This window comes from Hakea prostrata, chromosome 7, assembly GCF_041222555.1.
Source record: "Hakea prostrata isolate BN-2017 chromosome 7, UWA_Hpros_2, whole genome shotgun sequence".
NCBI classification, from domain to species: Eukaryota; Viridiplantae; Streptophyta; class Magnoliopsida; order Proteales; family Proteaceae; genus Hakea; species Hakea prostrata.
The window spans coordinates 11,428,453-11,442,676 of NC_142606.1; the positions used below are offsets into that span (position 1 = coordinate 11,428,453).

The window sequence follows — 14,224 nt, forward strand, 5'->3', positions numbered from 1 at the left end:
AGGTATTTGACAGAAGTTTTGATGGCTTTTCATTGCTAGTTTAACAATGTCATGCAATTGATGGATTTTATTTTGGTTTCAGAGTTTGGATCAAGAGAGAATGCGTATGAAGAGGATGGAGGAGGGACTGGAACATATTATTCTCCTGGAAACATTAGGGGTAGAAAACCGTCAAAGTTTGTTCAAAAGAAGAGGAAAACGTTACTGAAATCATATCCTCCAAGATCACATGAAGTTGGAGCTGATTTGCTTTATGGGCAGTGCATGGACAACAAACTAACCACACAGTCATCTTCATTAGTGGGGAAAAGACCTAATGATCTTGCTGTTGGTTCAATTCCCACAAAGCGTATGCGTACTGCATCCAGACAGCGTGCATGTCCTTTTGGTGCTACAGCTACTGGGAGTGTACAGATTACGAACAAAACAGATGTTTCAAGTGGAGACACCAATTCTTTTCAGGATGACCAGAACACTGTACATGGTGGATCCCAGTTCAGGAAAGAAATGGAGGCTGAGTCAACAGGAGAATTTGGCAAGCAGTCTTTTGATTATGCAGATACACTTATGAAACCTAAAAAGAAGAAGAAAGCTAAGAATGTATTTTATAAGAACTCATTCCATCCAACAGAAGCTCCAGTTCTCTCTGGAAAAGTATGGTTCTGTCATTCTGGATTCTTCTTCTCTATTGTCGTTGTTAGATTGCCTGAATTATATATGCTTGCAGGGTGTTGCATATGAACAGAGATGGCAGCTTGATTCTATGGCTCAAAGTGAACAGGTATCATATTTTATCTACTGGTTCTCTGTGTCCTTTCTTTTGATACTTCTGGTTTAATCAATGTGTGTGAAAATGGCTTTGTTACATCCCTTTAGAACAACAAAATTCTAAAGCGTTTTGTTGAGAGCTTGCCAGTCAACTGATGGGGTGATCTTATTTTTCCCTTGAGAATGCATTGAGTATATATCCCCTGTTTTTTTGTTGGTTAGGTATGATTCCCAGATGCTGTAGAATCTTTGAAAATTTCTAGATTATATGTTTTTCTAATAGGAATGATGACTTAATGTGTGTTTCAATTGGCTTTCTTCCAGCTCCTGCCAAAACAAAGAAGAAAAAATAATTTCTAGTAAAGTGGGGCCCCATTATATGAGAATAGAAAGGAGCACAGTAGTTGCCCGAGCCTCTCAAATAATCCCATTGCAGAATTAGCCCTCAGACTTTTAGAAATCTCGAGTTTGAAGCAGAATCAGAATTCCTAGTCTGCCTTGTTTGGAGAGCCTCGAGAATTAATATGTTTTAACCAAGTTTAACTTACCTGTATGACTTGGTAAAACCCCCCACTGAAATATGACTCAACGGTCAACACTAGCTTGTAAGGCTTTTGTTGCAATGTGAGTTCTGTTGTGTATCCCTTGATTATCTCTTCTGTTTACCCCTCCCCCCTTCTTCTGACATCTTTCTTACTTTTTGTGCTCTATTTTTAGTTTTTTTGGCTGAGGTTCTCATCACTTGTTCGGTCTGACATTTTTAACAATGCCTTCTAATTGCTGACCTTGGATTTCCTATTAAGACAAATGGAAGTATAGTTATTTCAGAAATGAGAAGCTGTCATTGCCAAACATTTTGAAATTGTGAAGTTACCTCCTTTTTCTGTTTAAGCTAATGCATAAATTGCCAAATCATGATGCGGTTACATGTGGCCTAGAATGTAGAACATGGAAATGATTCTGAGTCAAAGTGTGCACTGAGTAGGATCAGTGAATTGTATTCCTACTAATTTTTACTTTGGTTGCAAGCCCACAGTTGACAATTTTGGGCTTTACAATGATGATAATAGTGAAATTTACGCTTGCATGGTAAAGAAACTATAGGATGCTGTCGAGATTTGATGTCGTTCAGAGTTAGTTAGCTCTTTGGTCTTTTTCCTGATGCTGCTTGTGGTTCATTTTTTCTTTTCCTGTATGTGCTTTTTTAATAGTTGTGTCAGCTTATGGTAATGCAATACCTTAAGTAGTATTAATCATGCCTTTTAATTGCAGAGAGATCATCCCAAAAGGAGAACAGAGGGTCATTATTTTGAATCTAATGGAAACAATGGTCTTGCTCTTACTCATTTTGTATTTCCATTTAGTATGAAGGTTAATAAATTCATAAAATATGCTCACTAAATGAATCATGAATTCATTTTCTGAAGGTCTTTTTGGGCAACCTGTCACAAAGAAGCCTAAGATCATTAAGCAATTAGCAGATACATCTCCTGAGAACTTTCCTCCAGTGACAAATCCTTCTCCAGTGGCTTCCCAGATGAGTAATATGTCCAATCCAAATAAGCTAATGAAAATGATTGCCGGTCGGGATCGGGGAAGAAAAGCCAAAGCCCTGAAGGTTTGCGTTATGTTGATAGCCTATTTAAGATTTTTATTTCTTTCTATTTACTGATGCTGGTTTTTTTTGCTAGTATTTCATTGTTCACTGTATACTTTTTACATTAAATGTTTAATTTCTTCTCTTCCTTATTGCAGGTGCCTGCTGGGAACTCAGAGTCTGGGAGTCCATGGTCACTATTTGAAGATCAGGTAATCTGGATCCTTCAATGATATTTTGAATTCATGGCTTTTGAAAACTGGGAATTGATCTCTTAAATATTTTCTGGTTTTTCAATGCAGGCACTCGTTGTCCTTGTACATGATATGGGTCCAAACTGGGAACTTGTAAGTGATGCGATCAACAGTACACTACAGTTCAAGGTAAACTTCACTCATGACTTATCCTTACTTCCGGTGCTATATTCAGTTATTTCACTAGCTCATTGATTGCTCATTGCTTTCAGTATATATATTATATATACACTTGGAATTAAAGATTCTGAATTTTATTTACCTGCTCAACATTTCCAGTGCATATTTCGCAAACCTAAAGAGTGCAAAGAGCGTCACAAAAATTTGATGGATAGGAATGGTGGTGATGGAGCTGACAGTGCTGAAGATTCAGGATCATCTCAACCTTACCCGTCTACTTTACCTGGCATTCCAAAGGCATGTTCTCTGTTTTCGAACTTATACTGTGTCCTTTTTCTTTAAAATCTGGTCATGGGATAACTTTATAAATGCATAACTGCTACTTGAAAATCAACTGATCCCATCTGTTGGTGGTGCTGCATCTGTAATCCAGGGCAGTGCCAGACAGTTGTTTCAACGTTTGCATGGTCCGATGGAAGAGGATACTCTGAAGTCTCATTTTGAGAAAATCATTTTGCTTGGTCAACAACTGCTTTCTCGTAAGAGCCAGGTTTGTTTCATAACCGTGTCTTGAAGCATAATTTCGTACTTCTTTCATTAGTAAATTCCAAATTTTCTCTGTTTAGTAATATTACTTAATCCTTCAATGAAATAATTGTTCTAGGCTTATCTTTGGTGATATAATCATAGGCTTATTTTAAGAAAAATGCACCTATCTTGAGGGTGGATCTGCATGAGCACACCTTCTACTCTGGGTTGTGGAAGAAGGCTCCCCCTTAAGAGGTGTCACAGGAAGTAGTCAGCAGGTTCATGAAAAGTGATATCCATAGTTGTATAGAGCTTTATTTTTTATTTACGAGGTTCACTTTAATAAGTACGTCAAAGCCAACGCTGGGTACACTTTCTCATGGTTTTATAAATTTGGGTCACCTTTTACATTCCTTCTTCTTAAAGCTCTATCTCTCTGTAAGAGAATAGAGTCCTACCTTTGCCGAACTCATATAGATGCATAAGCAGAGTCCTCTTCTTTTTTTTGTGTGTGTGTGGTGGGGGGGGGGGGGTAATTTTCCTATGCAGCCTTAACCCAACTACTTTTATTGAGAGACGAAAATGGGTTATCGATATGGATCTAAACTGTTTCAAAGAGAGTCTCATTGACTGTCTTCCAGGAGAAGTCTTAGACTAAACAGCCTAGTCCATCTTAGTGACACATAACTAGTGTTGGAAAAAAACCATTAAAAAAAAAAAAACGGTTTTCTTATTCTTATTTTGATCATAGCGCCCCCCTACCAAGTACATGAGGGCTGAGGCTTTTGCCACTTCATGGTTGGGGAAAGGGTCATAATGTACACAGCCTTACCCTGCTTTCACAAAAAATGTTTTTGCTGATGACTGCTTGGTCACAGTGGAGCAACCTTACCGTTGCTCGAAGGCCTGCTGTTAGGGGGCCTTATTTACCATTTTGTGTAAGTGGCTTATTCTGTGAGGAGAATATAGATATTGTTGATGCTTTTAATAAAGTAAATGCCCACCGTGGTACTATATTTACAAAATTTCGGTTGTTTTGAGCCTACCAAGACAAAATATGGTCTGTGATTGATTGAATTTCGATGAATTTTTGTTTTGATGAAATTTCAAGAATTTCAAGGGGTTGCAATTGGAAATTGTAATCTGTAAATAGTATTTGACTACATCTCAATATTTGTCCTCACATTTTAATTAAAGCTTCAATTTTTTCTTGTATATCCATTTTTAGATTTGAGAAAATACATGATCTAGCTTTGTCTGCTACAACTGGGCATGTTGAAATCAGGAGGATCAGTTTCTGTTAGGTTTTAGTATAAAAGTAATGTTGCCATTGTGTTTATTGGCCTCAAATTAGGCTGTACACAAAAATGAGACCCAAAAACCACCTAAAATCCACTGAAGCATGCAACTGAAACATGGTACTGTGGTAGTGTGGTGTACCATGTTTTGTGGAAATTTCAGTTGCAATTTTGGTATCTCGGTGTCTCTATCAGGTTGAGACGAAATTTTTAACCATGCTCCTCACTAATTAATAAGGCATACTAATATGATGATACCATATTTGGGGTCTTAGGGTGTACAAAAATTCAAGAAAATTTTAAAATCTTGAGATTGGTTCGTTAGCATGAGGTCAACTAGTACCTAAGGTCACTGGGGTTGATGGGATGATGTGCCTAACTTGTGGGACACATTTGACAGTTAGATTTTGTGTAGATCTGAGTCATCTGACCTTGAATTTTGGGTGTATTGGGAAGCCTGAAAATTCAAGATAATAAAAAATAGGTGACATGATAGAGGAACTTCACCTTGAACCTTAGTACTTCTTCAATCTTGGACCTCCGAATTGAATAAAACATCATTGTGGCAGCAACACTCATGAGAGGGGGGGGGGGGTAGGGACTTAAACTGCAAATAATTTATTTGATAATTTAAAGTGGTCCTTTCCCATCGAGTGGAGGGGCTTATTTTATGCATCATAAGTTGTAGTCTCATTTGAACTCCTAACTGAAGTCTTTAACTCAAAATGGAAATTAACTATCCCAGAGGCCCTAGACTAGGAAATACAAGTACTATATGGGTCTTTATGTTTTACACCATTACATCGACTAGGAGTCTAGGACGCTAAATCTGGGTTGTTAATGACTTGAAAACTAAATAAAATAATAACTAAAATACACTTCAGATTGGGCAGAACTACTGATCTGCCACTGAAAAAAGAATGAAGTATGGAAAAGCAATAATGATTTGCTGGGCAGCACGCCTAGGGGCTTCACCTTGGTCTAAGGGCTGTGTAGCAAGTTTAAGGGCCTTAATTAGGGACTGGATCTGCACCATCAGGTCTATCATGTTTTTGGTCGACCATAGCTATTTGTGAGTGTGCAAACACTTACTCTTTCAATCACAATACAAAGCCATGGAGTTTCTTCTTGATAAGGAGTCCCTTGATATTAATCTCAAGAAAGTAGTGGGTTCATTCCTCCTTCAACGTGTTTTATATGTTGGTCTCCTTGGTCCTTTTCCAAACTCAGTGGAGTCGAGTTCTTTTCAAAAGAGGAGAGTTGATGCAGCAGCATTTATGATCCACAACCAGGATTGGTCCTTAAACCAATTTTCTGGTTTGGCAAGGGGCTGTAGCTTAGTTAATTAGGATGGTATATTTAATTTTGGGTAGATTACATATGATTACCTTGGATAGTTTTCCTTTCTTCTCATTAGCTTATTTTACTAGTTAACTATTTCAATTGGTTTGTGTTTTAGATAGGTTTCCATTTCTATGGAATGCTATTTCTGATTTATTTGTTGTAGCCATAGAGTGAACTCTGTTTTGAAGTTTCGGTTGTTGAAATTTTAGTAGTGAAAGTCTGCATGAGCGTGTGAGTGAGTTTTTCCTTGCCCCTTTTTCCTATTCTTCTTCCTTTCTTTCTGTGAAGCCTGCCATTGCAGATCACCTCCAAGGTCTGCACTTCTAGTTCCTACTAAGCTTTAAGATTTCAGTGCTGACCAAGGTTTTGACCAGCTAGAGAACCAGATGAGGGGTTTTTGGGGTAAAATATACATGTGATGGGTTTGGTTGAAACCTGATTGGAACCATTGGAATTGGTCGAAACTACTGAAACTTATTGAAACTACCAAAGCAGTGTTGGTTGAAAGTAGTTTGGAAAACTCTGTATTTATCAAATTGAAACTATCAAAATTTTGAAATATTTTTGGAACTGGGAATTTCTTTAGAGTAAAAAGCCTGCTTGTCATAGTTTGGAGAGTTCCCAGGTTTCGACCAATATTCATCCATCGTCTGCACAGTGTTGTACTTCCCATAGTTGCCATATTACTTTGGCATGTATATGAAGCCTAATACGTTGCTTCAGACACAGAGGCGCTAGATTTGAGAATATGAATTCCTACTTACCTTATGAGGAAAAAGAAGCATGATTTTGGACATTGGAGTGCAAACAGATTTTTGCTTTGGATATTTAAGTATATTATTATGCCATATTAATCATTGCGAGTGTTTCAACTATATCAGAATACTTTCTGAGGTGTCTGATCGCAACTCATCTAAGCCTCATCTCAACTAAATTGAGGGTGACTACCAGGTCCTGTTTTACCATTCAATTTTGCACCTTACCCTGATTCTCTCAAGACCACTATTAGGATCATTAATTCTCGTTATGAGTTTGTTTAAGGTCCTTTGCATTTCATCTATGCTTCATGCCACTTTAATGGTCTTGTCTTATAATGTTTCAGGAGCTACTCTTTTCTTTTTTGGTAAAATTTCAGAGCTACTCTTGAATTCCAATTTTTGTTTTCATTTCGAATTTTATCTTTTCTAGTTACAACAATCGTTTGCAACACCCTTATCTTAGCTACTTTTAATTTTTATTTACATGTTTCTTCAATACCTAGCTTTTAGTTCCATTCCTTATTGTAGTCTGTTTACAGATGACAATGAGAAGTTTTCCAGCATTCCCTGTTCTATGTGCTGGATTATCCAGGTGTCAAGGTGACAGCTGCAGATGCATTTATTATCTTATGTCTATATTATATGTCCATATGCATAATAATTAACATACTTCATTTTGATAAGCTATCTGCTTAACCGATATGTATGTTTATATTTGATAATCACCCCAAGATCCACTCACTAGTTGATTCTTTCCATTGTTTGTTATATGAAAGTACAGTGCATTCTTATCCATGTGGTTTCTAAGGCATTAAATATGTAGGCATGCATTTTGTGCCATAGATTGGCTTGCTGTTAATGGCCCAGTGATGTAATCATAATCAGCAAGCATAGGGTCCATCAGAGTTTGGACCCAAAACTAAGGGCCCAGTGGCTCACAAAGGGGGGGAATTTGGTCATTTCCTCACCCCCTCCAGGAACCAAAAGGGTCCAGTTAAACCCAGAGTAATTTTAGGATCATAGATCTACTATTTGTTTTTCAGTTGGGCTAGTGTTTGAAGTCCTGATCAGACTAGGATTCCCAGTTGGAATCCAATTTTCAAATAGGATTCCTTCTGGTTGGTTGTTTTATTTTGCAAGTTATCTTTGTTCAGGAGGTCTTTAGAAAGACTCCTTTTCTAGTTGTTTTGAGAGTCCTATTTAAGATGTTGAGTTGTAAAAGGAATCCTAATTAAGAAGGATCCCCTAGTTGGGTCTTAGTTGGTTTCCCTCAATTCTAAGGCTATAAATACTCCCACCTCATTGTAACAAATCAGTTTTGAGTATTGAATCAAATCAGCAGACTTGGAGCCGTGGGAAGCAAGCCCACGTCCTGGGTTTTGAGGGATATGAGTGTTCTTCAAATTCTGTAAGTTCCGTCTTCATCTTCTTCATCCTCTTCAGCTGGCTGCATCAGGAGCACCCTGATTTCATTAGCCATTGAGTGTCAAGACTTTCCCCAATCAAGTAAGTTATTCCCCAAACGCCACCCCTACCCAAGTCTTGCGCAAACCTCTCTGGCCCCTTTTCTTCCTGTCAGCACAGCCCATCCCAGTCCTGGAACCCCTAGGATTCCCTACCCATCCCCTTCCCCTCCACTAATAGGATCGCACCCTTCCCCTAGTCTGAATCCTTCCTCCATCTCCATTAATAGACCTTCATTACATTAGTTTAGAATTTTCTACCTCTAGAAACCTTAAACCCTAGTTTCACTAAAACACTCAACTCCCAAACCCCTCAATCCCTTCTAGGATTACCTTCTTCTACACCTTCTCTACCTCCCCTCTCAACCCTCCTTGTCCAACACCTTAAAGAGTCCAAAACCAACTAGGAGACCTATTTTTGAAAACCTAACCTCTTAGGATTAATTCTGAACTTATGGAACAACAAAATCAGAGTTAAATCTAACCTAATTGAACCCTTGAACCACCCATACTTAACCCTAGAAATCCTAAGAACATATACTCCCTAACTTGTGAAAGTTCTGCAATTACACTATTACAGTTCTCTTAAAACAGAATATTTCCCTCAATTCTAGACTTAGACCTAACCAGGTCGAACCCCAAAACCCCTTCTGCCTCAGCTTTAGGCTAAGCCTAAGACTTGGGCTTCAAATGAGCCTGTCTGCAGGGTGTTTTGAGTATAAATAGTTGCTGTCCACTAAGACTTGACCTAGAAAAGCAGGGTTTTCAGCCCTAATTGTATTGCTGGTTTACTTGAGAGGATCCTGAAGACTGGCCCAGTCCCTGGGTTACATCACCCCATGTTGTTACTCCCATGCTGCTAATTGTCTGTCCTAGGTGTGTTCTCAAGCTGAGACATCCTCTTTCCATGGTTTTTGGTAACATGGTTTTAAATGGTCTTCTCTCCAAGTAATTGATTAGAACATGCTTAAACGTCGCCTAAATGTAGAATTAATAGTTTTACAATGTGGAATCAGTATTTTTTGGATCTGTGAGCAATTGTACGAAAGTGGTTCTTAGTTGTTTGATACTTCATTTACATCCCTTAAACTAGTTCTTTACTGACTGAAATTTTTGTTGCATCTTTTCCTTCTTTTTGAAGAATGATAATCAGGCACTGAAGCAAATATCGCCAGTCCATAATTCTCATGCTGTTGCGCTTTCACAAGTCTGCCCAAATAACTTGAATGGAGTCCCTCTAACGTAAGTTTGGTGTTTTACGTTTGAGTTTCAAAATTGCTGTGTGTTTGAATCTTTGTTCCCCGTACTTCTTCATTCATATTTTGGGGCTCTTTTGACGCACTTATATTGCTCCTATGTGTTTTTTTCTCTCATAATTATATGGTTTTTGATTGATTCCTTTGGATTTGATGAAGGCCTCTTGATCTCTGTGATGCCACAACATCAAGCTCAGATGCTTTTCCCCCTGGATATCAAGGGTCTCATAATAATGGCTTAGCAATTTCTAATCAGGGTTCTGTTGCACCGGTTCTCCCAATGTCTGGTGCAAATTCGATGCTACAGGGGTCTTCTGGCATGACTCTTGGCAATAGCTTGCCATCACCATCTTCTGGCTTGAGTGCTTCGACTAGGTACTTTGTGCTTCGGATTTATCAGTTTTTTTCCCCCCAATCCTTTTGTCAATTCTGATTTCTCATACTTGTTATTTGTTGGGGTGGTCAAAGATATGGTGCTCCAAGAGCAGCGTCTCAACCTGTTGATGACCAGCAAAGAATGCAGCAGCAGTATAATCAAATGCCTCCTGGTAGGAACATCCAGCAGCCTGGCATGAGCGTTTCTGGGGCTATGCCAGGCACAGATCGTGGTGTTCGCATGCTACCTGGTGGAAATGGAATGGGTATGATGTCTGGCATGAATAGAATGCCTCGACCAGGATTTCAAGGAATGGGTTCAGCTGCTATGCTGAACACTGCAAGTATGCTTTCTCCTGGTGCAATGGGGATGCCAAGCTCTGTGAATATGCACACTGGAGCTGTTCCTGTACAGGGAAACTCTATGCTTGGACACCGTGATGGTTTGCATTTGATGCGGGTATGTTCAAATTTTGCTGGACTACTATAATTTTCTATTTTCTGTTCCATAATACTTTTTCTGGTCTAAAATAAAAAGTGTGAACATTATCGACAGGTATGGTCAATAAGGACATGACCCTAAAATTGTAAAGTAATCTTGAATAGGATTCATGCAAAAGGTAGGTAATTGATAATTCCCAACAAGTTTGGACGTTTATTTTTCCTGGTTTGGAGGGTGATACAAGTGACATACAGGATATATTATATAAGGGGTAGGCAGAAACGAAGAGGGACAAAGATGGAAACAAGGGACAAACAAGATTGGAACTTTGGAAGCAACAAAAGTGGAAGATAGATAGGGATATCTTTGGACTTTTTGTCTAAATCATGAAATGTGGTTGTAATTTTGTTTTTGTTTCCTGTTTCAGAGCTGCTTGAGGCCTGTTATCTGATAATCTGAACTCAAAAGGCCTGAGAGGACCATTTATCCATGTTGGCTATCTGACATATACATCTTACTATTAACTTGCATTATTTTTGTTGTCTTGCCATGTCCTACATGTCAGTGGTCTTATGAATTTGGCAGAAAGGAAAGCAACACATCAATATCCAGAAAATCGAATGTGTGTGCATTTATGTATCTTAAGTACTATTTGGTCATTGGATTTAATTAAAACAAAAAATTTGACATGTAGTTAGTCCACAAGGGGCTTATGCCATACCATTGGAAGTTGCCACATCATCAGTCACGTGCAGATCAGGATGTTTGTCGACATGTCTGCACTGCCACAGTTTAACTGCATATTAAACCGTTATTGTAAACAAAAGTCAAGCTGAGTTTATGGTATCTGAAAATATGAAATCCTCCAGATAAATAATAGTCAAGCTGTCTTCATGGCATCTGCAGCACTGTGTTTGCTTGGTTATGTTGTACTTATTTTTCTCACTTTAGATAGTGTCATATGCTTATTTTTGTTGTGGGTCTACTCGGAGCATGTTTGTCTCCCCCTGAACTAGAATCTTAATCTTTGGTCTGATGTCAGAATTTTGATATATGAGTTTCTGTTTCCTGATTATAGCATTTCTTTCTGTTCTAGCCTGTTCAGAATCCAGAGGATCAGAGGCAGATGATGATGCAGGGGACCCAAGGGAGCAGCCAAGGTGTGCCCCCTTATAATGGGCTGAGTACTGCATTCCCCAATCAGACAATCCCTCCACCGGTTCCGCCATTTCCCGTTCAACATCAGCAACATCAGATTCCCCCGCAACAATCACATGTGCTTGGCAATCCACATCACCCTCGCCTCCAAGGAAACAGCCATGCTGCTAACCCACAACAACAGGCCTATATGATTCGCCTTGCAAAAGAGAGGCAGCTTCAGCAGCAACAGTTCTTGCATCACCAGCAACAATTTGCTGCCGCTAATCCTTTGATGCCGCATCCACAACCACACACTCAACATCCCATATCTTCCATGCAAAATAGTTCTCAGATTCAGCCACAGGTATCCTCTCAGCCAGTATCAATGCCTCCTCTGACTTCCCAGCATCCCTTGACACCTTCTTCTCCAATGAATCCCATCTCTTCGCAACCCCAGCAAAAACATCAGCTACAACCTCATAGCCATGGTCGAAACCCTCAAGCAAGTGGAGTTAACCTCCCAAATCAGATGATGAGGCAGAGGCAGCGGCAGCAGCAGCTTCAACAGCTTGGCAGGCATCACCCTCAGCAACGGCAACAATCACAACCACAACAGCAACAGGCTAAATTGATGAAGGGATTGGGTAGAGGAAATATGATGATTCATCAGAATGTTGCTATTGACCCCTCCAATGTGAATGGGTTTCCTACAGCTCCAGGAAATCAAGTTGCTGAGAAGGGTGAAAAAGCCATGCCTCTGATGCAAGGACAGGGCTTATATCCTGGTTTAGGCTCCAGTTCCATTCAAACTGGTAAACAGATGGCGCCCCAATCTGCAAATCAACTGCAGCCACAGCAAAAGATGTTTCCTCGTCCACCACCCCCTTCATCGAAGCAGCTTCCGCAGATGCCTTCTCATCCAGATAACTGCAATCAAGGACAGGTCCCATCAGTTTCTTCTGTTCATGTGTTACCATCCCAACAAGCAGCTCCTCCATCATCTATGGCTTCCCACCAGCAGCAGCATCCACCTCAGCAAAGACAGGCAGGTCAACCACCACATGCCATCCAAAGAATGCTTCAACAGAGTCGACAAATGAGCTCTGATCCGCCTCTGCATTCTCCAGTTGAGCATATTCAAGTTACTCAGCAGCCTGGGAATAATGCATTTCAGATGGCTACCAGCACATCAGTGCCTCAGTCTTCTATTGAACCAAGCAGTTCCGCTGCAAGCAGTTCGCAGTGGAAGGCACCAGAACCATTATATGATGCAGGTTCACCTAATGCAGCTACCAATTCAGCTGCTGCAGGAAACTCACCTTATCCTAATACTAAAGGAACCGAGTCCATGTCCTCTCCTAGTCAAGGTTTAGTGCAGAGGCAATTCTCAGGCAGCATGTCCGTTCATGGACACAATGTTGGGAAACAGTGGCTGCAGCCACCACAACAATCACAGCCATTGCAGCCACCACTGCCACCGCCAGCACCGGCACCTGCACTAGCTCCCCAACAACATTTGCAACAGGTACAGCAGCAACAGCAACCACCACCCCCAGCCCAACCCTCAGAAGCAAACCAATCATCCCAGCAACACCAGCAGGAACCACCCCAACAGCAGCAACTACCACAACCACCGGAGTCTCGACAACATCAGTCTGCGGTGGAGAGTGATCTGCATTCCAGGCCGACCAATTCTGGATCAGGATGAGATGTTGGAGTGGTTGGGCAGTACTCAGTGTAGTGGGTTGGCCTGGTTGGGCTTCTGTTCTGCATGCCCATGTAACAGCAATGTACAGGTAAAAAGGTTAATTCCATGATCCCGACTCTTTTTATGTATGTTAGCATCAGATACAAGGGAAATGGTGGGATTCTCCTTCTCTGTTTTCCCAGTTTGGTGGAAAATGTGGAGCTAATGGGTATGGGGTTATATGTACAGATGGATGCTGGTTACTCCCTGTCGGACTGGTTAAATGGAAGAAAGGTCCTGGTGCGGGGTTTACCGAAGTTGGAGGAAGGCAATGTGGGGAAGGGGTGGGGTTGGGGGTGGTTATTGTTTTTGGGATCTTATTGTTCTTCCTTGTACATTACTACTGATAAAAGCGTCGGATAGAGGGTTACAGAGAGGTACATGTACAGGGGTCTCATTCCTATTTTTCTCTTTGTTCCCTTTTAGCCCCGAATTGCTGTTGTACAGGGGGAGGGAGGGAGTCTTAATTTATTTCAGGCTCCCATTAGTGGCGAATGTATTATTATGTTTTTGGATTAAGCTGTTAGTTATAATTCTTCAAAGCTTTTCTACAAGTAGATGAGCCCATTTGTGCAAGAGATTTAGACTTCCCAACAATCTTCCTCATGGCAGCTTGACAGCGGCCACTGCTTCACCTGTTACCTTGTGTAAATGACACAGTTTCTTGTGTAAAATTATCTGAACATGACTGACTGACTGACATGTCAAAACTAGGGAGTTAAAAAGAGTAGAATTGGTCTCAAGAAGCCTTGCATTGGATTGATTGGAATCGAGGGAACACCCATTTGAGATTTCTTATCCAAGTAATCGTTGAAACCATGACTATGATATGTCAGAGGTCAGATTTAATGATCCTTCTTAACCATATGATTTTTCATTACTGCCAGTAAGATATAGTTTCTCTCTTCTTTCTTCAATGTATCGATTTGGGTTAGCATCATCTATAATTTGGTGACTATAGTTTCTTGCCTTGGACCTTTAACTTGTTGAAGATTTGGGTTTTGATTTGATTATGGTCTTCTAAGTTAGAGCTTTAGCTTCAAGCGAAAAGTGGATAATCAGTGAATAGTTATAAAAAAAAAAAATAATAATAAAATAAAATTTAGAATTTTGTTCAAGATTTGGCATTAAGGG

At 40.0% G+C, this 14,224-nt stretch overlaps 1 protein-coding gene across 2 annotated transcripts; it reads left to right on the forward strand.

Moving 5' to 3' along the window:
• Positions 1-82: 82 nt before the first annotated feature.
• LOC149009759 (chromatin modification-related protein EAF1 B-like) lies at positions 83-14,224 on the forward strand (the record flags this gene model as incomplete). 2 transcript variants are annotated; one of them, XM_089160897.1, is given in 13 exon segments in its annotated part: positions 83-654; positions 746-781; positions 2,041-2,098; positions 2,196-2,386; positions 2,524-2,577; positions 2,668-2,748; positions 2,899-3,036; positions 3,173-3,289; positions 9,272-9,372; positions 9,546-9,761; positions 9,855-10,221; positions 11,300-13,139; positions 13,280-14,224. In XM_089160897.1, coding segments are annotated over 12 exon segments (3,683 nt in total), but the record flags the coding sequence as incomplete, so codon positions are not given.